Raw genomic sequence first — 25,676 nt, forward strand, 5'->3', positions numbered from 1 at the left:
AGCCTCCTTCTGTGTCTCAGCTCATGCTATAAGCCTCAACATCAAAAGGAAATAAGGCAAATCCTACAGAAAAAAAAGATGAGGGTGATTGGTCATAGCCATTTTTGTTTTTGTTTAAGAAGTCCTTAGCGTTGAGACCTGATCTGTCATGGGCCGTGTGTACAAAGTGTTTTTGCAATTCTCTTCTCCTTCCTTTTCTTTTCTTCTCTCTCTCTGTAGGATATGTTGCAAAATTCTCCCAACTCCATGACAGCCGTACCTGGCAACCCCCAAGGAATTGTGGTTCCTGCCTCAGCACTGCAGCAAGGGAATATCTCCATGGCAACAGTCAACTCACAAGTTGTGTCAGGTGGGAGGCGTGGAGCATACGTCCGTGACCATGTTAGTTGCGTCTTTTGCATGCTTGGTATTTTTAACCCCCTTCCATAACCAGATTTGAACTATACATAGTCTAGACAGAGCAGTGTGGAAATTGGTTAATGTGCACACATCTTCCTGTACCTTCATCTTCTCAGTAAGGCTGTTCAGGGCTGGGACTTAGTCTCCAAAAAGGTGGTTTGGGAGCGAAAACGTTGCCTTCGGAAATGCATGCAAAGTGCTCCTATGAGTCCTGGATCACATTTTAGGGACTGAGTCTATTGCACTGCAAAGTCCCACATGTGCATTCCTCCAGAATTTCTCTCAACACACTCACACATTTTGCTTTTAAAAAATTTGTTTTAATTTTTTATTTTATTCATTTTTATTTTCACTATTTGCCCAGGTCATCCAGCACACAGGAATCACAGGTTTCTGTTTTTCTGTTTTATTTAACAGACTGTATTGACATTTAGAAGCCTCTCCATTTAAGAAAACCTGCGACACACTCTCTAACAGTAATCTATCTTTACAAAGGTCATCCTTGACTTACGGTCACAACAGAGACCAAACTATCCACTGTTAAGCAAGGCTTTTTTTTAAAGTGAGTCACGCCCGATTTTATGAGCATTTTTGCCACGGTTATTAAGTAAATCACACAGTTGTTAAGTGAATCTGGCTTCCCCTATTGACTGCCCCCAAGAGCCATGATGGTGCAGTGGTTAGAATGCAGTATGGCAGGCTAACTGTGCCCACTGCCAGGAGTTCGAACCTGACCAGCTCATGGTTGACTCAGCCTTCCATCCTTTTGAGGGCAATAAAATGAGGACCCAGATTGTTGTGGGGGGGGCAATATGCAAATAATGCTTCAACCTTGTGACTCATTCGTAAAGCGCTGTAAAGCACTCTGCGGCCATGTATAAGTTGGAGTGCTATTGCTACCGTATAAATTTGCAACGAGATTTTAAAAGGAGCTTTTCTCCTCTTTGACAAACCATACTTGACCTTCTCACAAAATTAAGCAGCCCAGAGAAATGAAAATGGATGGGTTCCTCTATTCCCGTGCGAAATAACAGAAAGTCGAGGACTAACCTGTACATGAAATCAGTACATTTTTTTTAAGACTTAAGTCCTCTTGGGACTTGAGTCCAGTATTGTCCTAAACATCATGGCCCAACAAGCATAACTGGTAACAAAAAGAGATTTCAGAAATGCACCAATATTTTTTTAGCATGTCCTACCTTGAAAGGGTGATAGCCACCGACACCAGTTTTTCAGCAAAAGTTGAATTGTTCCAGTGATTTGGAAAAGCTGTATGGGGTTCCAGGATCACTGTTTGTCCACTCTTATAGGAAAGAGGGTGAGCAGTTGGCCTGGGCTTTTCATCAACACACTTACCCCACAATACAGCCTGTGCCATATTTAAGTCTTTTGACCACTGGGGAATTAGTAAGCCGAAGCAACTTGCAAGCCTACTTATTACTCAACAAGTGAAGATCTACCAAAGAGCAGATTGCATGCTGGGAACGAAGTTGCATGCATGCATCTTTGCACCCGTTCTGTTTTTAACATTCCTGGAGCTACTGTTTTGATAAGAAATGAACATAAACTGTATTTCAGTAAACATATTTCATTTGTCTTCTGAATGCAAGCATTTGCTCAGCTATCCATCCATCAAGGTGAAATCCTCACGTCACCATGTACATCAGTGGTCCTCAAACTTGGCCCTTTTATGACTTGTGGACTTCAACTCCCAGAATTCCTCAGCCAGGAAGTCCACAAGTCATAAAAGGGCCAGGCTTGAGGACCCCTGATGTACAGTCGTATTCTATTTCCATTCCTGAGCAGTTCCTAAGCTTGCTGCCAACAATGAATAAACAAGTTTGTTTTTCACTTTGAGAACCTTCTTTTTGGGGATTTTTAGTTTAAGGAAATTGATGATGATGATGATGATGATTATGACAATGATGATGGTGATGATGATATTAAAGGCCAGTGATTAAAGGTTCAGTGATTCACTGGAAATGTTGAAGTCAGGATTTCCCTGTCAAGGGGCAATTTTTTTAAAAAAGTGAAATGTGATAATTTGATTCCAGATTTAACACACTGTTTTATTTTCTTATTTTTTGTAGCTTAAAAATTACCGATTAATTGTTTGCTAACTGTTCAGAGAGTAGTGCAGGTTTCAAGAAAGATATTTGAGGGCCATCAATGGAAGCCATAGATAGTCCAAGTTTAAAGTCCATCTGTTCAAGTCGCTCCTTAAGTTATGATCATAAATTTAGCCAGTTTTTTTTCCCCAAAAATATAAGGTTGCTTAAAACCTTTGTTGGCTTGTGGGTTTTGGATGTTGGCTGTGTTGTTGGCTAGACTTCTTAAAATTGTGAAATCCTTTCTCTTTACCAGGTGGAGCCCTTTACCAGCCTGTAACTATGGTAACATCTCAGGGCCAGGTGCTAACCCAAGCAATTTCGCAAGGGGCTATTCAGATCCAGAACGCACAGGTAAGAATGGAAAGGATGCTCCAGAATCACCTGGTCATTCTGAAGCTTTGGCAGGTCTTGGGTGTTTTCCAAAGGAGAAGGAGAAATTCCCTGACAGTGAGAACAATTAACCAGTGGAACAGCTTGACTTCAGAAGTTGTGGGTCCTCCATTCTTAAGGAGAGATTGGACAGTCATTTTTCTAGAATGGGATAGGGTCTCATGAGAAGGGTTTTGGACTAGAAGACCTCCAAGGTCCCTTCCAGCTCTGTTATTCTGTTATTCATTAGGAGATATGTGTGAATGTACATAAAGGTAAAGGTTCCCCCACACATGCGTGCTAGTCGTTTCCGACTCTAGGGGCCGGTGCTCATCTCCGTTTCAAAGCCGAAGAGCCAGCGCTTGTCCGAGGACGTCTCCGTGGTCATGTGGCTGGCATGATTAGACGCCAAAGGCGCATGGAACGCTGTTACCTTCCCACCGTAGTGGTCCCTATTTTTCTACTTGCATTTTTACATGCTTTCGAACTGCTAGGTTGGCAGAAGCTGGGAAGAGTAACAGGCGCTCGCTCTGTTACGCGGCACTCGGGATTCAACCCGCCAAACTGCCGACCTTCTGATCGACAAGCTCAGCGTCCTAACCCACTGAGCCACCACGTCCCTTTGAATGTACATGGCATTAGGTAAATTGAAGTGAATGAAGAGAGGTCATCTGTCCATTCCAGGCAAGGTTATTCCTCTACAGAAGATCCCTCTTTGAGGGAGATATGTTTGAATTGCTGTTTTGAAGAACAATTTTTTAAAAAAAAAAATAGTATACTGTACATTAGGCAGCCTCTAATTTATAGAAACAGGAATAGCATGAGTGGGCTTGGGGGTAAAACTCTTCTTTGCTATCTTTACTGCAGTCACTGACCAGCATTTTGTACATTTTGTGAAAAGGTCCCAGAGTTCAGGTGCTGACAAGTGCTGTTGTTCCCATTAGCAGGAGGAATGGGTGTGACTAAGACTAGTAACCTACTACACCTATTCTGTCTTACTAAGAAAGGCTTTTTCTTTCTCTTCTGCTTTTTGATATGGCTCCTACTGGGGCCTGGCCACTAGGCATGGCAGCAGAAGGATCTCCAAATGCTAATTCTCGGTTGCCCTCTACCTGTTTGAGTATGTGCCACCATGTCAGTGTTGAGGACCATTTAAATAGATTTTGTCCAGGAGGACCTGTCTTCAACTTGGTTTTGGGTCCTCAACTTGATCTTGTTCCCATTGTTGCTGTAGCTGAGGGGCAGGTTGTCCTCTTCCAAGCATTGTAGACTCCTCCTGAAACCTGGGTCTTTGTCTAATATATCCGAAGTATGATGAGCAGGGTCATTTGCATTGTGAGTGAGAACTCTAGAACTGTTCTGTGCTGTGATCCATTTGTTTTTATGGCTATCAGGCTATTCTCAGAACACCAAATAGCCTCTAATAGTCACCTTCATTTTTACAGTCCAATCATGGTAGCTCAACCTGCACAATCACCATTCTTGAAGAAGTGGGGCAAGAAAGAAGAACGTAACAGGGTCCCACCACCACTAGGCCCTCATTCAGCTGCTCCGTTATATTAACGTCTTGATGGTGGATCAGGGTACAGACCAGGAGCTCAGCTGCCTTTCTAATGCCACCTTTAATACTTTATAATCAAAGAAATATACAACCTGTTTCCAGTCACATGACATTTAAATCATTCAAACAAAGATTCAGAGAACAGAGGCATGAATAATTAAGATCTTGTGCTGGTAGAAAACAGCCTTCCTTGTTAGTTTCCCCCACCGGATTTTTGTATGCAGAAACCTTTACCTGCTTCTTGAAATGTATCCCAGTTATTCTCCCTCTTCTTAACTGTCCTATTTTGTATTAATGAGAAGCAAATCATAACAGCAGTTGCTGCACAAGCTTGAATCATTAAAAAAAAACCACAAAAAACCCTGCGCATTGATGTGCCAATGCTTCCTACTGATTCAGCACTATTGGGACTTCCATTGCACCTAGTCAATCTCTAAGCTCTTTTTAAGGTCTCCAGGCCTTCCCTTTCTGAATTAAAGCTTGTTTTCCTTTCTTTCTTAATAAAAGACTAGACAAACACAGCGCTCCACTGTGAGATACCTAATTCTTAGCTCTTTCTGGGTGGGAATCTAGAGGGGCGGGGGGGGAAGCCCCCAATATTAGATCCGAGTCCTTCTGAAATGTGTAAATGTGGCTCAGATCTTAGAGGGAAATTGATCAGATGCGTTGAATACAAGTAGGCTGGGAATATTGTGGGACGGATGGAGCCCTGGACAAGCGCTCCTAATGTCATTTTTGTATTGCCTGGGTAATTTATTCAGCCCCGGCCTTGCTATACATCGCAAGCTGCACCTGAGGGAATCATTTATACCTGACACAGGGCTGCCATCCTGATGTTTAATTCATGCAGGAGAAATGTTTTTTATGAAGAACTGTGGGAGGGGGGGAGTAGGTGTGTGTGTGTGGGGGGGGTGTTCTTAAAACTGGATGCTGAAATTTCCAATTTCCTACTAACCTCATTAAAACTTCTCTCTTCCTAAGAGTATTCTTCGTCGTCTTCTTTTTTTTCCAACTACTTTCTAAAAAAGATATTTCTTTGCTCTCCTTTGCGTCTGGATATTGTCTGTCCAGCCAACTGAGAATTACGTATTTTCAAAGGGTTTCATAAGAGTGAAGGATATTCTAAGGCAACATAATTAGAAGTAACTTTGAACTCAGAAGGCACTGAGAACTGGAGTTTGTTCACGGCAGGGGAAAGGGGAGGGGGACTGCACTGGGTCAACTATCAATGTAGACACAATACAGTTGCATTGACAAAGGGAACAGTTGCTGCGGAGACATACCAACACATAAGCATCTACAGACAACATCCATGAGAAAGACGAGAGAGTGATTTGATCCTGAAGATTTGCTGCAGTCATGGATTTTACAAAGCACTGGTCTTCAGTCCTCTTCTGCTGAGCTTGATACACTAGCTGCTTGTTTGTCAGGATGGGCTCCGATGCATAAGACCAAATTGCTTCTTATTTTCTATTATAATAATAGAGTTGGAAGGGACCTTGGAGGTCTTCTAGTCCCACCCCAGTTCAGGCAGGAAACCCTATACCAGGGGTAGGCAACCTCGGCTCTTTTATGACTCATGGACTTCGACTCCCAGAATTCCTGAGTCAGCAGGAATTCTGGGAGTTGAAGTCCATGAGTCATAAAAGAGCCGAGGTTGCCTACCCCTGCCCTATACCATTCCAGACAAGTGGCTGTCCAGTCTCTTCTTCAAAGCTTCCAGTGATGAAGCACCCACAACATCTGGAGGGAAGTCATTCCACTGATTAATTGCTCTCACTGTCAGGAAATTTCTCCTTAGTTCTAGGTTGCTTCTCTCCTTGATTAGTTTCCATTTATTGCTTCTTGTCCTGCCTTCAGGCATTTTGGAGAATAGGTTGATCTCCTCTTCTTTGTGGTAGCCCTTTAGATGTTGGAACACTGCTAGACATGAAACGCAGCATTCAGAATGAGGCAGTTTTGCGGGAAGAGCCTGCTGGTATTAAATGCTTGAGAAAGTCCCAGTGTCCAACCAGATACTTCAAAATGTTCAAACGGTGGGTTTCACACAGCCTTCAATCAGATGGTGGTCAATACTTACAGCCCAGCTCACCTAACCATTGCATTCCCCACCAAGATGCCGCTAAGATGAAATGTCTGCAAACTGCTTATTTTTCAATAGTGCAATGACTTTGACTATTTAGGAAAGCTGAAGATAATGGATGAATCAAACCCCTTCAAGACTTAATTTGCTTATTTTGCTTTAGAATAACTCTCACGCAACTACCAATAAATGACAAATAATAATTTTAAAATAATTTTAAAACAGCCTCATCGTTGATTGTACTGCTCATATATCTTGAGGTGGGGAAAAACACCTTGGGGCAGAAACTTCCCTTCCTGTAGGTCCATCCTTCTCCCCATGGCATACTTATTTATCTAACACCCCCCCACCCACCCCCAAAGAGGAAATATATTCTTCCAACAAGGAGCCAGACATGTACAGATAAGAAAAGAGACAGCTATGCAAAGTTAGAACTCCTCTCATTTCAATAGCAAACAACTATGGGAAAGATCTGTGTTCCTTACTGTTATGTTTCGGGGTTCAGACGAGCAGGAAAGATGCCAGGCAGATAGGTACAGAAGAATACTTGCTTTATTCATAACTATAACTGTACTGAGGGTTAGGGGTATCCATGCAGTCTTTATATAGTCTCTCATAGCCTTAACAACCAATCAGATTGAACCCATCATTCCCGCCAAGTTAACTGCAGCCTGGACTGAAAGGTCCTATCTGTGTTGCTGGAGAACTGTTAGCTTTCCAGCGTACACGTGATAGGGTATTCCCAAAAGCTCAATACATAACACTTACATTAAGTTAAGACTTGGGCAGAAGGACTCCACCTTTAAAAAAAAAACCAGACAGTGTCATTGACACATTGTGATGTCTGACATAAAAGTAGGTTTGGTAACTTGATAGTGTTATGGGTAACAGTTGGGAAAGCTTGAAAGCTGATCAAGTCACGTGCAAGTTAATACAGGGACTTAGAAGTTCTGAGTTAAACTTTTGAAAGGAAGTTGTTCTCATTTGGACCCTCTTGCCCCAAAGTCAGAGTCCGGATCTCACCTTAGTAGGTAACAAAGAACACAGTAGAGATGAAGGTCCCTTGGCTTCTATACTTTTGAAAGGTCCAGGATTTCCATAAGCTTGGTTCAACTATCTGCGTATTTAGACACATCACGCTGAAGCATGGTTTATTTTAACAGTGGTTTATTGGGTAAGTTAAAATGGCTAGGATCACATGACTTCTTAAGTCAAAACCAAAGAAACTATCTGATGGGCTTAGTGCAATGTGAGAACGAAAACCTCTCCTTGATTCAAGAGTCCTGGTCTTTATCCATCCAGGTTTTGCAAAAGAAAAAAAAATGTTAACGAGATCTCACTGTTTACCAGTCTTGCCTTTTTTTTTAAACAAGGAGATTGTTTTGACTCCCTCTTGAAATAAAGGATTACTGCGTCTCCTCCTCCCCCCCCCCACTTTAATTTCCAAATGAACATCACTTTCCTCTTAAGGTGTGTTGTTGTCTCTTCACCACACTGTCTCAGGCCTCCTAGAAGCCAACGTGAAACGGGTCTAACATTGTCAACTGTGTTGCCATGGCAACCCAGGCTTCTTCTTTTTCTTCTTTTCTTTTAACCCGCATTGTTGTTGAAGCTTTTCTTTCTCTCCTGCCTGCCCTCTAGGTTAACCTGGACCTGACCTCTCTTCTTGACAGCGAAGATAAAAAGTCAAAGAACAAACGAGGAGTCCTCCCCAAACATGCTACAAATATTATGCGCTCCTGGCTTTTCCAGCATCTTATGGTGAGCAAAATTAACACGTGTTGTCTGAGAGATTTAATTCCCTTGCCGTTATTTTTCCCACTTTGGAGACTTCAACTTGGAGAACAGAACCCTACTCTCTTTGTGCCTATGTGATGCTTGGCTTATCTTAATCTGTTCCAAAATGTATGCAATCTTCCTTATCCTGTTTGGAAAAGATTACGCTGGAAGGTTGGGATTAGAAATGGACAGATCAAAATCTAGTTCGTGTTTGCAGGTATTTTTCCATTCCCCGTGCTATTATTTGTGATCTCTTTTTTTTAAAAAAAATACTCAGCATTTGTTATCCAATCCCATTTTCCTCAGGGTTTTGTTCACCTCTTTGCCTAGTTTATGTTTATTTTATATAGCTGCCCCTTCCTCCCTCAGTAGCTTAACATGATTACTCAATCAATTTATTTTCTAAGATCTCACCCAATACTGAATCGCACTGGATCTGCCCAACACACTGAGTGACCAAAACAAAAAGAAAAGTCTGAAGTGGAATGCAAACCTAGCTTTGTGTACTGTGTAAATACAGCCACCAAATTGTTCATTGACCTCGTTAAGCCTTAGTTGACCTTCACTGACCACATGCCCTATTCTGGAAACAGGTCATTCTAAAGCCTGACCTTTTTTTCCTGCATATTATTGAAGACAGAATGACAACACTAGTGGACCCCCCATTCATTGCTCCCTGTCTGCGCAGCAATGGAATTCATTTGTGCATTTGCTCCAGTGAAAAATTGATGGTGGATTTGTTTTACAACCTTAGTTTTAATCATACATGTAGGACTCTTGGCTTTGTTCATTAGAGATCATCAGGCACAATCAGGCAAGCTTATTCTGCAGGATAGACTCTGCTCATATAATAGCAGGGCCCGGTTTTGATCAGCTGAAAGTTAAGCATATGCATATTCTGACAATCAAAGTAAGATTTCCCAATATCCTTACTCAGGGAGCCAAGTAATCTTAAACCTAAGGATCATTCATGTCTATGGAGATCCCCAGTCATTCAGGTCATGGTTATCCCGAAGGTGCATTTTCAAGAGGTAACTGGACTTTCTTTGCTTTTCCTTGAAGACATTTCGCTTCTCATCCAAGAAGCTTCTTCAGTTCTGACTGAATGGTGGAGAATGAAGGATTTATATGAACTGCAAGGAATCTTTCCATTCGCCATCCGTCAGTCAGAACTGAAGAAGCTTCTTGGATGAGAAACGAAACGTCTTCAAGGAAAAACAAAGTCCAGTTGCCTTTTGAAAAAAAAGCACCTTTGGGATAAGGATCATTAGGTTCATCTTGCTACACAGAGACAGGGCTTATGTAGCCAGGTCTCCTGTTTTTTTTTTTTTTCAGGAGAAGCCAAGTATTACCTAATTTCCCTTATTTGTTCTCTCTTCTACACCAATGCACAGCCGAAGGCTTTTCATTGTTCAACTGTTCTCAGTCAAATATTGTAAGCATTACATTGCCAAACAGAGCTGGCTATGCAGCATTATCACTGCTGATAGCAAGGATGATGTTTTCTGAGATGATCTAGATCAAGCGTCTTCAGAGTTGGCCCTTTTATGACTTGTGAACTTCAACTCCCAGAATTCCTCAGCCAGGCATGCTGGCTGAGGAACTCTGGGAGTTGACACCCACAAGTCATAAAAGGGCCAACTTTGAAGACCCTTGATCTAGATCCAGGGTGGGAAATTATGGCAACTTTACAATCTATGGACTTCAACTCCCAGAATTCCTGAGCCAGTCTTGTTAAATTCTGGGAGTTGAAGTCCACAGGCCATAAAGTTGCTTACCTGTGGCCTGGATTCTGGTTATAACTGGTAGGGAAACAGCAGTTTGGATGCTGCTTTTGCCTGTTTAAAAACTACAAAAATCACTGTGCCACTGGCAACAGAGGGGAACGCAAGGCTTTAAAGCCAACAAGATGTCTGAATATGACAGAAGTGATTTATTTCATAGATGCATATAAATGACACAATCATTAGGCACCAGAACTTAGGAGTTCTTGATTTATTGGTCTTCTCTGTAACCATTCATGTTGACAAGAAGGAATTTATACCCAAGAAGATGCTGTAGGGAAATACTCAATTAAGAATTCCTTCCTTGTTTTGACATAGCCAAGAAATAAACCCTCAAATAATAAAGGTGCAAAGCAGCCCCATTTGGAAAAATCCAGCCTTAGCCTCTTCTCTCATTGCAGCTGCTCTTAGCTGTGATAAGAAATCATGGAGCCCCAGTTTCCCTCACCGATGAAGCTCTCCGGGGGAAGACAATTTTTAGGAAGTAAGAGGTTTCGTAGAAACTTGCTCACGGTTGTTTTTTTCCCTGCCTTATTACTGTTTTTCCTCATCCGCAACTTGGCTACCAGTGTTTTCAAACGGGATGTTTTCCTAAGCTGATCCTAGCTAATATAAAGAAAACATTAAAAGACCCTATCAATCTGCTCTAACTACATAGTAAGAGAAGGTAAAGGTTTCCCTGTCCAGTTGTGTCTGACTCTAGGGTGCAGTACTCATCTCTGTTTCTTAGCTGAGGAGACCAGCATTGTCCAAAGACATTTTCCTGGTCAAGTGGCCAGCATGGCTATATGCCAAAGGCACACGGAACACTCTGACCTTCCCACCAGAGTGGTACCTATTGATCTACTCGCATTTGCATGCTTTCAAACTGGTACTGTAGGCGGGCAGGAGCTGGGGCAAGGAACGGGGGCTCACCTGTTGTGCGGTGGTCAGGTCTCAAACCTGGGCTGCTGGTCTTCCAGCTGCCAAGCTCAGCATCTTTAACCACTGAGCCATGGGAGTGAAAGCGAGACATTTTGCCCTTGCTTTGAATAAGCTTCTTAATGTCATCATGATGCAGCCAACTCTTGCCTTCTGAATTTTATGACGTTTAAAGTTTGGTTCCCTTTTGTCACTCACAAATCGTTTTTGTGGCCCAGAATGGTTGCTTTTAAGTGCTTGAGTGACCCCAGTGCAGGGAGACCGTCTCCCAGTTGACTTATATGCCACTTTGGCATAAACCTAGTACTGCAGTTAGCACTATTAAACTCTGGATTTAATGGCCTTGGGGGTTACTCATTTAGATGGCAATGTAAATGAATACACTGCTTCAAAATATAGCAAGCCAACACTTCCAGAGTAAGTCCTGAACTTCTGCCCCAAAGGGTTGACCTGATGGCCACATTATGTGAAGTAATAATGTCATTGCTTATATTGTTCACTCCCTTGCTTGTTGGCTTCAGCCCAATAGGCCTGTTCTAGTTGTTTCTGGGTCAGCCAGATGCAACTCAATCCCAAATGCTCTGCTTTTCAGCTGATCCAAAAGTTGGAAAGAAAAAAAAGTCACCCCTAATCTATTTTCAGTCTTCATTACCAGCTCTCTCTATAGTATTAATGTTCTATAGTTCTACATCCCGCATGTAGAATATTCTATAGTTCTACATCCTGCATGTACATCCTACATCCTACAAACAACAGTTTTCCAAAGTGAAATAACCAATTCTTTTTTCTTTCTTTCTTTTTTTCCTTTTCTTAATCAAAATCCTCACATGGCAATTTCCCCACATTTGGAATTAACTTACACCCTTATATTTAAGACATCATCTGCCACCTAGTGCCCAAGGCAAGGATACTACTCAAAGAATTGTCTAAAGATTGACAAAATCCACAATCCAATAATTATGAGAATTTCTATGCACGGTAACCTTGTAGGAGAAGGTTAAAAAAAATTGAATCGATGGTTTAGACTGTTATTTTCAGATCGTCCTTCCTTCTGTTCACTTTCTAAAGGAGGAATAAAGGTTCAATGCTATTTTCCTCATTTAATCTTTATTTTTCTCCAAGATTGTAGAATTTCTTTCTACAAGTCTATGGACTTTCCCTCCCTTCGTTAGAAATTTTAAGGCAATTAAGGACCGGGTGCCAGAATGCTGAGGTCAGAGTCTTTATCGCTATCATAAGATGAAAAGAAAATGTCTACACAGATTACACAAATTGAGATCACTCAAGCTTAAGTAAAATATAAAATGCCGAGGCTAAAATTCTAGAAATGCCTACAATACTTAAAAGATGAACTGCTAAATATGTAAAGTAGTAAAATCTGAGATCCCAAAATACTGAGCTACTCATGGAATGTTAAAGTCCTGAACTAAGATTTTTTTAAATTGGTATTATAGAAAATGCAAACTATAAAGCTATGCTATTAAGCATAAAATATCAAGAAATATCATATCTAAAACTGTTGGATCTTTGAACAAGATCTAGCAGAAACTTGATATTGGAATAGGGTGCTTCTTATATTATTTTATCTCTCTCTGTAGATACTGTCTGCAAAATCCAGATAAAGAGAACTATTGGCATGCATAAACTTGTATATAAAGCAGTCAATGTATATATCCTTAAAAGCCGTGGTGGTGCAGTGATTAGAATGCTGTATTGCAGGCTAATTCACTGCTCACTGCCAGAAATTCAGTCCTGACTGGCTCAAGGTTGACTCAGCCTTCCATCCTTCTGAGGTCGGTAAAATGAGGAGCCAGATTGTTGGGGGGCAATAGGCTGACTCTGTAAACCGCTTAGAGAGGGCTGTAAAGCTCTATGAAGCAGTATATAAGTCTAGGTGCTATTTGCCCAGATCTCATGAGTTCCCCAAGTTTTTAAAGATGTTAACACCTGTACCCTAACCCTACATCAGAATCTTCTGCAATTTGGGCCATAATTATTATGATGTACATTTAATGTTTGGAGATTCAGCAGATGCAGCTATCTTTTGTCCTAACTGCCACCATCTACAGCAATAGGTGACGATACTTTTTTTAGGAGTTCTGCAAAAAAAACAAAACACCAAACCACATAGGACCCTGCCTGGCAGGCTAGGTTTTTGCATCCAACCATTCATAACAGTTTGGCTCTTAACAGCCAAAGAATTAAAAAGGCGTTTGGCAGATTTTTCCAAAGCACACTTTTGCACAGCAATTAATACAGATTTATGTAATTAGCACTGTTTGAAAGAGTCTCTGGGGCATTCTAGGTTTCTTGTCCCAATTATCCCTGAAGCTGCAGGTTGGAAGAGATGGTTATGGCATAGTTTTAAATCTAAATTAAAACTTGTTACTCTAAATATTTTTCACATTTTGGGCAGGTTGTGAATATATTCATTTTGCCAGAAATTAAATGGATTACTTTCCATGCCCGTATCCCTCTTTTCGTGGCCCATCTCCTGGAGTAATTCAGCTGCAAAAAGGTCCAAACTATTTTAGGAAATCTATACATCTTGACTGTCTAACTAATATTGTTCTCACAATACCGCTGTTTGTATGGAAGTTGAACATCGAGTTGGCATCTGTGTTGGCATCTTGGTATTGAAATAGGCTTCTCCTTATATTATTAGATGATAATTTCTGTAGTTCAGGGCTGCAATGTGAAATCCTTGGTACTCTCTGAGCTTGGGTGTGTTCCTGCAGACATTTCATTACCCAACTAGGTAAGATCTTCAGGGCTAAAAGGGTATAGGATTTGCTCTCTGTTTATATATCCTTTTCTTGTCCTCATTTTCGTACACGTCTCCATATACATACATACTGCAAATTGCAAACGAGAAGGAATGCTGGCATGCATAAACTTGTTTGCATTCTAAATATATGGCAATCAAGAGATTGAAATTGTAAATTAAGACACCCCTGTTTTCCCCCCCTCTGCCATATAATTATAAAGAGCCTGGCTCAAATATAAGTTTGAAATTTATTTATGCCTTTATTTAGAAAATGTTTATGGACACCCAGCTTATACTGTATATGATAATTCTACAGAGTAGAAATTATTGAAAAGGATTCATTAATAGAAAAGATCATATTAATGAGGTCCAGAGGCTAAATCATATAATGAATGGCTAAGGGAACTAGGAATGTTTAGCCTAATATACCTGTTTCTTGTTCAGTGAAATCAAAGGCCCAGTAAGTTGGATGTTTGGAAAGAGAAATCCCCAGATATTAAAAAAAATGCATCACATTTTTATTCATTTGACTGAAAATTATTCAGTCTGATTGCAGTAGATCACAATTAGTATGAGTTCGAATAGTGCAAAATTTGATTTAGGGCACTTTCATTAAATTACCTGTTTCCTTTGATCCAAAATCAATTATTCTACTTTCCATAAAATTATCACTTTGCATAGTGCAAATTTGAATAGTGCAAACATCTTGTGAGATTCAACAACCTACCTATATTTCAAAAACCCTCCATGTGTGGGGCCAGCTGCAAAAAAACATTAGCCTTAACAGATCTTCCTATGGATGGTCTTGGTGCCATCCCTGTCAAGAAGTGATGATTTAAAGAACAGTTGAATAGCAAAACTTGGCAAAGCTGAAAATGGCCCTTAAGCTAAGCAGGCCTCTTATTCATAAAGAGTTTCAAACAACAAATTCAGAATGTTGAACAAAAAGCAGAAATAAATTTGCTGGCAGTTAACCCCCAGCAAGTACAGTGTGAAGGAATCTGTTCCTCATCCATTAGTAGAAGATCAAGAACAACTTGGTCAATGAGAAATCACCCAAATGTCTCTGTGAATTTAGCTAAGGAACAGTTATTCCAATACTCATCCTCCTTTACCCTCTCAGCCTTCATTGTTATTAGGTAAACAAAGATGTTTTTTAAAAAAATCATAATAATGTGTACAATAATAATAACATCAACAAGAGGTACTCCCTTAAGATCTGTTTATTGTGAGTTCAATAGCCCATTCCAGCTAGCGCCCTAGAGACAACATTTTCCATTAGCCGAAGTGCCTTTGAGGACAAAGCTAGGGCTCAGAGTAGTCCAGTATTACCAAGATATGAGTAGCTGGGCCCATGTCTTTTTCCCTGGTTAAGGAAATCCGACTGGAAAAATGACATCTGAAACACTGTACTTATATTAGCAATTTTACTTACCAAGTATAAAGTAATTCAAAACACTTTAAGAAACTTTCAAAATTAAATTTTAAGCAACTTTTAATTGGGGTTATTCTGTATATACTGTAACTATCTAAAGTGTGTGCCTCTGTGTGTGTTTGTGTGTGTGTGTAATCAGTTCGAATACACATATATCTGTTTTTAACCTACTGTATTTTGTGTAAATGAGTCCCATATTTCATTATATTTATCCATGCAAAGTTTTGCATCTACAGGCAATCTGTTCGTAAGTGTCTCCAACTTACAAGTTGGAGTAAATGGGACCATCCATTTATTTTTCCAATTCTACAGTATCAGTATTTTACCTATAGTGAAGGCACAAAGAATCCATTTACGTTCTCCCATTGTCAGATGTGGGAGAATGTAATTTATATAGGTAATTCAAGAGAATATTATCCTCTGAAAATGTTACCTTTTGTCTCAAAGTTACATTTAAAGGATCCACTACTTTCTCCCAAAACTTATAGGACATTGTTTTAAAGAAGCACTGTCCTTCTTACATCTTGACAATCCTTTCCTACATAAATGTAACAGAATTCACGAAACAATTCTAAATAAACTTCTAATTGTGCTTATGCTGTTTTTTGAATTCTACAGTTCAAAAGTGCACGAACCCTGAATTTACCACAATAGCTTGACTTCATTCTGTGCAGTGACTTAAAATGAACTTCCTTCTGCAACCCTGCTAAAATAGAAGTAACCATCAGATAAGCATCTTGGGGAGGCAAAATTCCTCCTGGATCATTTGCTATAGATTTTAGCTTAGAAGCTATTATTTCTCTTGGGGATATTAAATCAGGACAACTTTAATTACATGAGAATCTTTTTATAAGTTTGCATTACAATGGTTGGTTATTGGCCACTGGTGACATCTAAGTTTAAAAAAAAAAGTTAATGCAAAGCCAGAATACAACTTCTTGGGAGGGGAAAATATAGAATAACTTCCATCTCTCCGCTCAAGACCTTGTCCCACTGAGCATGATCACCACAAAAGACAAGAAAAATTCTTTATTCTTTATTGGCCAAGTGCGACTGGACACACAAAGAATTTGTCTCCAAGCATCAGCTCTCAGTGTGCATACAAACCACAAAGAATTAAAATCATAAGATACCAATAGGAGAAGGCAGTAGGAAAGATGAGAAGGGTCATAGGCAACAACAATGCAGTACCACAATTGCACAGATTTATTGGATCAAGGCTCGAATTTCTCTTTATTTTTATTTTATTTATTTTATTACATTTATATACCGCCCTTTCCCTGAGGACTCAGGGCGGTTTACAGGGAGTTAAAAAACCAGCAATACAAAAGTTAAAACCAATTTAAAAAAGATTAAACTAACCCTGTGCAATTAAAACCCCGATTAAAATAAATTACTCCTCAGCCTTTAATGCATTTCGCAGTTTGAACACAACTAACTAGAGCCACGTATGGAGGGAGACAAGAAGATTGACTTTGGTTTAGTAACCCAGAGGTCATTGAGGAAACACCAGGTGCACACACACACAAAAACATGTGTTAAGTCCAAAAGAGGAGACTGAGGGTACCCAAGAGATTTAGACTCACCTCCCTGCCACCTCCCGGCGGTATAAGAGGATGGGAAGAGAAGAAAGATATGGACAGACCTGTATAATTCTGTTTGTTGACCTATTTCAATAAACTATAGTTCTAATCACTCTGTGGAATCAGCTTCCGGATAGGATCTACCTTGAAGTCCTCAACTTACAACCATTTGTTTGTTTAGTGACTGTTCAATGCCGCTGAAAAGAAGTGATTTATGACTGTTTTTCACACTTGGAATCGCTACAGCATCCTCATGATCACATGATCAAAATTTGGACTCTTGGCAACTGACATGTATTTATGACAGTTGGGGGATCCCCAGGGGCTCACGTAACCCCCCTTTTGTGACCTTCCGACAAAGTCAATGGGGAAGCCAGCATCACTTCCCAGCCGTGTTCTTAACTTCATAATAGCAGCGATTCACTTAACAATTGTGTCAAGAAAGGCCGTAAAATGGGACAAAATTCACTTAACAACTATCTCGCTTAGCAACAGAAATTTTGGGCTCAATTGCAGTTGTAAGTCGAAGAATACCTGTATGGCCATGCTGGACAATTTTAGATTTACTATGTCTAATTGTGCAGTACTTCTTTTAAAAAAAACACACATGTGCAATCTGCTGATAATGACAATCACACTTAATATGGGAGAAAAGATACAGTGAAGACGCTAAGCAGCAAAATTATTTCAGATCTATATGAGATCGTGAAGGCATAGGAGAAGGTTTGTGTTTAATTGGTTTGATCCTATTTTTATGCTTGCACTGCCTCCAAATGGTTGGAAGTCATACCTTAATTTTTGGCATGGCATCAGCAGCATTCAGCAGCATGATTGCCATGATTGCCACCAGAAGGCGGCTCATAAAAATAGTATGACTGTGTGGTTCAAGTGTCAGGCAAGCACCTTGAAATGTTTCAGTGCAAACTGATATTCAGCCATGAGTCTTTGGATCAGATGCAACCATACTGGATGATTATGAAACAGAAATAAAATGGGGGTCAGCTCATCAGCTCTGCAAGGACAGGCTGCCCAAGATGTCAAAGCGTGGATAAGTGGATTTATTGTAGCAAAGTAAATGAAGCTATTAGGAAAGAATCCGGGGCTTTTATAGGTGAGATCTATTTATGGTGAAACCCAGGATCAGACTTTTGTGTCCTTTTCATCATTCATGCTATATTGTACCATAACAGGTTAAAAGCTACTCTTTGGCCATTGAAAAGATGGTTTCTACCTGCTTCTCATTTTGGTAATGAACTGGTCTAGTATCATAAGAAATGCCCTAAAAGCAACCAACAAAAATTCAGATAAAGTTTTAAAGCATTCCTATTTTTTAAAAAAAAATTTAAAAAGCCATTTCACATGGGGAGGATTTCATTTGAAGGCCCAATCTGAGCAAACATCTCCCATTTCAGGAGGCAGAAGTCTCTGTTATGATTCCGATATTTCTTCTCTATTTAGCTGCCTCACACTTCTTTTATATAAACTATTTTTTCTGAATTTCTTCAGGCAATCGTTTAACTTCCTTGTATTGGTGTATTAGGTCCATTGACATCTGTTGATCAAGTCAGGCTGACAACAGTTGACTTTAATTCAGTTGCTGCTAGTGAGCACATTCCCCAATTCTTCAGAAATAATGAAGAGCATAGGACAAAAATAACAAAGGGAGGAACAAGACCAGGAGTGAATTACTGACACCTTACATTAGATACTGTGATGTTCCTAGTAACATCTAGTCATCTCCAAGGATAGCACGATGCATGATGCTGCATTGGACGACACCAGTATTTCGATTCAAAATATGCAGGAGGCCTCATGTTTTAAGTTTTTATTGTGTAGGACATTTGGTAAGACCTGAAAGCATCAGAAGAAGGATGTATAAGTTTTTAGGAGCCAAAATAGAACTTGGACAAAATTATATGTAAGCTTAGGTAAAATGGCTAAATAAAGTTCATATGACTCCTTGCCATTTATTTAGTAATTTCCACCTACAATAACTCCCTTTTTACAACCCTGTAAATCCCTTAATTGGAGTAGAATCAGGGCGACTGGATGGAGCTGAGCTTTTACTGAACAGATGCCCTTCCTGACGCCATGTGGGAGTTCGCAGCAGATATGTTTTCTTTACACCCTAGGAGAGAAACATCTGCCAGTGCCTAGGATTGAACTCTCAACCTTCCAAGCGGGAGGTGAGTGTCTTCACAACTAGGCCACCATGCAGCTCACTTTCCACCTACAATCAAATTGAAAATAACCATCTGCCAGCACCTTTCCAAGAGGCTCTGAGTACGACGTGCAGCCTTGGGATCTCATATTTGGCGTCTGGTGTGGAACTTGAAACGTGACATAAGGCCACTAGGATAGATGAATCTGAAGTCTTCCCACCATTTTTTGTAACGGAACAAAACAAATCACATGTGGGATAATCATGGTCTTTTGCCTTCTCCAGCACCCCTATCCAACAGAGGACGAGAAGAGACAAATAGCAGCACAGACAAATCTCACACTGTTGCAAGTCAACAACTGGTAAGTCAAGGTCACTTTCCCCCCCCTCAAGTGTAATAATCAAATGGAAAAGTTTGTTGCCTGCCCAAAGAGAGAACTGCTTTCTTTATTTGGCTGATCCCTTATGTAGTATCCAAAGTATGGATCAGTATCACAAGTTTATAGGCTTTTTAAATTCTGTCCAGATCTATAAATCACACCTTTCATTAAAGTAGAAGAACTTCAGAATTCATTTTAGGTCCAGAGTGCTAATGGTTCTAAGGTTCATGGGATGTGCCTTCTACTGTTCTCTTTGAAATGGACTTGGTTCAGACTTCTTTTCCATTAAAAAATGTCCCTCTGCAAAGTCTGGCCAATGGCCACTTGTCTTTTTTTCAAGTGCCTTGAAAATGATGTCAAACCAGATTGCTTTAAAACCTTCCGGGTAACCCTTTTTTTCTTTCAGAGTTTGCGGTCCCTCAGAAAAGACCCATTTAAAAGGCCATGAATAACGGGACTAAAACCACTGGGTGGTATCTGAAGCCAAAATGGATGGGGACCACCCATTTCCTGACTGATATTTCTTTTGTTTTCCCTTTTTGAAACCTGTTATCCCTTTCTCAAACTCCTCGGAAAGATTTAAGCCCCTTAGCGGTCTCAACAAATATTTCAATCTAATTTATTGATCAAGCTTTAAATTAGTCCAGAGGCCTTTATGAAAAACTTCAATCTTCATTCTGGCTTTTGACAGAAGTGAATATCTGTAGCTTAGGGTTGAACTGTGGGGTCCTTGAAGCTCTCCGAGCTTAGTGGTTTTCTTGCAGATGTTTCATTACCCAACTAGGTAACATCAGTAGTAAGGTGCTGATGTTACCTTGTTGGGTAATGAAACATCTGCAAGAAAACCATTAAGCCCAGAAAGTACCAAGAACCCTACACTCTGATTTTTGTTATAGTTTTAAAAATGTAAGAATATCAATAATATTAAAGTACCATGCCCCTTAGTTTATTTTTTTTTTAATCTCCTTTTGTAAAAATACTGGACTCTGAGGCCATGACATTTGGCAACTCCAGTCAGGACAAAATTTAGATATGATCAGAATTGCAGCCGCTTTGTGTGGATTTGACAATCAAAAAGTAAGCCAACTTCTAGTCATTTCTGTCTGGACCAAACTTAATTTGAAGGGTAGATCTGATTATTTGAGTAGCACTGAATATTTTAATCCTTTGAAAGACCCTTGCGTAAATCTGATTTTTAAACGATGAGGTTCCAAGCTATGCATTAATGTGGGGATTTACTTGTGGTTAAACATCGGATGTTCTTGCTTTGGCACAGAGGCTTGTGGGGTGACGTTTCTTTTTTTACACGACTGTAAATGTTTTCTTTGTGTTGGCTGATATTTGTGGCATCTGTTGGCTCACGCTGGTATTTATGAACATTTGCAAGACAGATCTGTTTTCTTCTGAGGAGGAAAAATCAACTCTTTGTGAGGGGCAAATTCCTTACATTCCAGATCTACACTAATTCAATAGCACCCTCTGCTGGTTACTTATAATAAGCAATGAGCAGCACTGAAAATTGGTTGTTTTTTTGTAACTTATAGTAGAATAGAATAGAATAGAATAGAATAGAATAGAATAGAATAGAATAGAATAGAATAGAATAGAATAGAATAGAATAGAATAGAATAGAATAGAATAGAATAGAATAGAATAGAATAGAATAGAATAGAATAGAGCTAAAAGGGACCTTGGAGGTCTTCTAGTCCAGCCCCCTGCTCAAGCAGGATAACCTATACCGTCTCAGACAGGTGAATGTCTAGTTTCTTCTTTAAAAACTCCAGTGATGGAGCACCCACAATTTCTGGGGGTAAGCTGTTCCACTGGTTGATTGTACTCACTGTATTTATATTTGCTTTTCCTTAAAGAGCTCTTCTAGACGATAATGAAAACATAAAAGTCCTGTGCACAGTTTGAGAAGATAATCCCATGTCAGAAAAACTCAGGAGCCGATCAAAGTAAATAGTGTTGAGATAGGTGGATAAATACCCTTACAAGGTAGTCCTCATTTAGCGACTGCCCCGCTTACTGACTGTTCGCAGTAACGACAGTCATAATTTACAACCAATCCTTGCATTTACGACTTTTGTAAGTCTGCAAAGCAGAGACGAGCTGAAGTCAGATCCTAAGCACAGTTGCAGTTTCAACTTCTTTGACTTCAGAAGCAACTTCTTCACTTAATGACCAGATTGCCAGTCCCAATAGTGGTTGCTAAACAAGGATGACTTACATAAACAGCAATAGGAATAATTTTATTTGGTATATTGCTCCTGTCAAGCAAGAAGAACCAGATGAAATTATCTTGAAATTTACTTTTGAGTTCAGTTTAATATGAACGTTTGTCTCTTTCTCTTAAATATAAGCTTGCCACACTGCCTTTCTTAAACAATCATAGCCCTTGGTGCATTGACTAGCTCAAGAGAATAAAGAAATGGAGAAGCCTCGTACCAAGAAATGGGTAGCATATAAAATGAATAAACAAATAAATGCAGCAGTTAACATTTTATTTTAATACGCCATCTTCTTTCTGGGAAGGTTTATCAATGCCCGGCGACGTATCTTGCAACCTATGCTTGATGCTAGCAATCCAGATCCAGCCCCCAAAGCCAAGAAAATCAAATCCCAGCACCGGCCAACGCAGAGATTCTGGCCCAACTCCATTGCAGCTGGGGTTCTGCAGCAGCAAGGAGTCAACCCCGGGACTAACCCTGATGGTAAGAATCACTAGATCAAAAGCGACGTTTGTGTCTCTTTGTATTGAGGTCTAATCTCCATCTGTTAGATGTGTTGAGGCTGGGACTTCAAAAGCCAAACCAGTTGGCAATTCTGTCTAGATAGCGACAGATTGGAGTTCCAGATATTCTCAGGTTTGGAATAATCTTAGCCTTGAATTGGGCCACAACCTGGACCAGAATAACATAAATACCAATAAAGAGACCCAGTGCAACTCAGTGGGGGAGAGAAAACACAAGTGAGCAGATTCAGTCTGCTATCTAGTTATTGACTATTGATGGGCAACTTAAGCCTCTGGATTCACCCTTGTTTATACTGCACCTGAATGGAGTCCCTGCGGATTTGACTCCGCTAGTTGTTGCCAACCTATGGGGGAGGGGTGTGCTCATCCCCATTTCAAGGCCATTAAGCCAGCACTGTCCGAAGACATCATGCAGCACTGTTGCCTTCCCACCGAAGCGGTACCTATTTATCTATTCACATTTGCATGCTTTCAAATGGCTAGATTGGCAGGAGCTGTGGCAAGGATGGGAGCTCACCCCTTCCCGTGGCACTCGGGTCTTGAACCAGGGTTGCTGGCTTTCCAGCTGACAAGCAAAGAATCTTAACCACTGAGAGACCTGAATGGGAACCTTCCCAAAAGATAATTGAAAGTTGAAATGGAAAGTTGATCTCTGTAAAGCATTCTGTTCTCCATGTAATATCCTGGAGAAATGACTGGTCTTACACACACATTAAATTACACAGTGAGCTTCTTGCAGCCCTAAGGTACCACTGGATGACCCTTTTGTTAAACGTCTCGATAAGGACTCTCTGATCAGCATATCATTGCAGGATATGAAGTAAGCAAATACCATTTGCACTTCTGGTTGCAGAACTTAACCGAATTTAGAACTTCTTAATTACAGCAGAGGTAATTAAGTTTGTTCACTGACCATTTGAAGTTACAACGGCTTTGGAAAAAAATGAGTTATGACTGTTTTTCATGCTTACAACCGTTGCAACATCCCCATGCACACGATCAAACTTCAGATACTTGGCAACTGACTCGTACAATTGCAGTGTCCCGGGGTCGCATGATCCCCCTTTGTGACCTTCCCACAAGCCAAGTCAATGGGGAAGCCAGATTCGCTTAACAACCGTGTTACTAACTTAACAACTGCAGTGATTCACTTAACAGCTGTGTCAAGAAAATTCATAAGATGGGGCAAAAGTCACCTTACCCAGTGTCACGCTTAGCATCAGCGATTTTGGGCTCAATTTTGGTCATAAGTCAAGACTCCCTGCACCTAATAGTAGGCAGTCAAGTATCGCTCTCATAGAAGTGGAAGATGACTCTTCAGAGGCAAAAGATTTTGCTTCACTTGGTGTATTATCTCTTTTACTGTATTTAAAAAAACAACACCTAAATCAACCCCCCTGCATTTGGGACCTTCCTTCTCAGTGGGTTCTGGGATGTTTGCCCCAAAGTCATATCCAACAGCCTCACACCCAGTTCTTATCCCAGACATATCAAACACAAGGCCCGGGGGCCGGATCCACCCCGCAAAGTGGTTTCATGTGGCCCGCAAAGCCATCCTGGAAACAGTGAGGGAACGGCCCCCACTGCCTTGGCCCTGGCCCAGAGACCCTCCTTCTACCAGAGACCCTCAGATCTGTCCCACTCTTGCCCAGGCCCCCATAGGCACCCTTGATGCGAACGATGTAGAGCTGGCCATGCCCACCCAGTAGGCTATACGCACTCTAGCCACGCCCACCCAGGCCATACCCACCCGGCCCCCTGAGGGCAACCGCAATGCTGATGCGGCCCTCAGTGAAATTGAGTTTGACACCCCTGGCTTATCCTATCAACTCTTTTCCTTTCCTTCTAGGCTCCATCAATATGGACAACCTCCAAACTCTCTCCTCAGATAACGCCACTATTGCTATGCAGCAAGCCATGATGGCGGGTCACGATGACTCACTAGATGGGACAGAAGAGGAGGACGAAGATGAAATAGAAGAGGAGGAGGAGGAGGAGGAAGAAGAGGAGGAGGAGGAACTGGAAGAAGATGCTGAGGAGCTCCAGACAACTAACGTTAGTGACCTTGGCTTGGAGCAAAGTGACTCACTTGAATAGAGGATTATAGCAATGGTGGAACAGTCACCGAGTGGAAAACGGTTAAACCTGCTTGCAAAACTCATTGGCCTGAACTGTAGAGAGCGCCTGAGCACGTCCCTTTAACAATATGAATCAGATTCAACAATAGCACCCTTTCTGGATGTCCTACTTGACCCGCATTCAGTTGCAGGAATGGATGTGGAAGCCCACTGAACATCTGTCAAGGGTTCCAAGCTGGTTATTTAAGTGAAGGACACACGTTTACAAGGCACATATTGTGACTAGTTTCTCCCCCACTCTCCCCCGCCTTTGTTTTTGATAACCACAACAACAAAAGTGTTTTTAGAGTAAGCTGTTTTCTGTATGACTGAATGTTTTATGGAAGTTCTAATTCAATGCCTTTTTTTGTGTGACACGCGGTTCAGAGGCACGGCTGTTTTCATTTTCACTGCTTTTATGAGAGATTTATAGATGCAAACTAAGAAGGAGAAGAAGAAAAGATTGACGGTTTTTACAAAAGGAAAAGAAAAACTAGAAGGGGATGATTTATAGAAATGTACGTGGGGGGGAGGGAAAAATCAAACATTTACAAAATGGACAGAAATTCAACAAAGTTGAGTGTTGAGTGCCCTTTGCAAGTGGATGTCTTGTTGAGTTTTGCAGCTACAGAATGCATACGGACTCAGGTGAAGCCCCAAGCCATAGGTCTGTGCTTTGCAATCAGTGTGAAAAATAGGTAACACCCTGTGACCGGAATCCTTTTTAGAGAAGAATCATGTTTGCTTTCTGAGTGACATTTTAATATCCCAAGTTGTTGCCTTGGTACAGCGTGTGATATTAGCTAACCAGAAAGAATGTTTAGAGGCTCGCCAATACAGATGCTATTGGTTGAATACAAACAGGTTCCGATTTCTAACATTTGCAAAGAAGAAAGGGATCAGTGGCAGAGAGAATTCAAACAGAGATGAGCAGAACAGCTATCCAATGGGGTGCAGGAAATCATATTTTCACAAACTCATTTCCCCGGAACTGCTCTCATCCCTTTAGGTTGCTCTCCATCCCCACAAACTCTCATTATGAAACAGCATACAAAAAAAAATTCAACCGGACATATTACAGTCATTTAGGAATGGGATTCGTAATAATGTTCCCCATTAGCAATCACTGCTAATGATAGGTTAAGCCTACAAGCAGAGGCTGATTTAAAATCTCCTTGTCGGCATTATCCCAGTACACAGTGTCTACAATATCCCATTTACATTTACCTTTGAAAGTCAGGCATCCTTCCAAACAAGAATCTGAGTAGCAGCCGCCCATCATGTGCTAAGAATGCCCAAAGGGCCCACAAGCATACTTAGAAATACAAACATTACTGGTGGCTTCGCTTTGCATCACACCGGTTCCTCATTTATTTATTTATTTTTTAAAGTCAAACAAATCAGATAGTCTAAGAGCTTAACAGGAACCCAGGGGAGAATCAGATGATGCTTTCCATCTGCCTGCAGGCAT

General features: G+C 40.7%; 1 protein-coding gene across 1 annotated transcript in view; it reads left to right on the top strand.

Moving 5' to 3' along the window:
* The window catches only part of PKNOX2 (PBX/knotted 1 homeobox 2), a 235,591-nt gene extending 211,065 nt beyond the window's left edge, over window positions 1–24,526 (top strand). Inside the window, exons 9-14 of the mRNA XM_081333977.1 lie at window positions 220–349; window positions 2,764–2,861; window positions 8,165–8,284; window positions 19,239–19,315; window positions 21,869–22,047; window positions 23,938–24,526. Coding sequence (XP_081190103.1) covers window positions 220–349; window positions 2,764–2,861; window positions 8,165–8,284; window positions 19,239–19,315; window positions 21,869–22,047; window positions 23,938–24,185 — 852 coding nt within the window. The 3' untranslated portion in view covers window positions 24,186–24,526. The remainder of the gene's footprint in view (window positions 1–219; window positions 350–2,763; window positions 2,862–8,164; window positions 8,285–19,238; window positions 19,316–21,868; window positions 22,048–23,937) is intronic.
* The last annotated feature ends 1,150 nt before the right edge of the window (window positions 24,527–25,676 follow it).

Source organism: Vipera berus (genome assembly GCF_964194415.1).
Source record: "Vipera berus genome assembly, chromosome: 8".
NCBI classification, from domain to species: Eukaryota; Metazoa; Chordata; class Lepidosauria; order Squamata; family Viperidae; genus Vipera; species Vipera berus.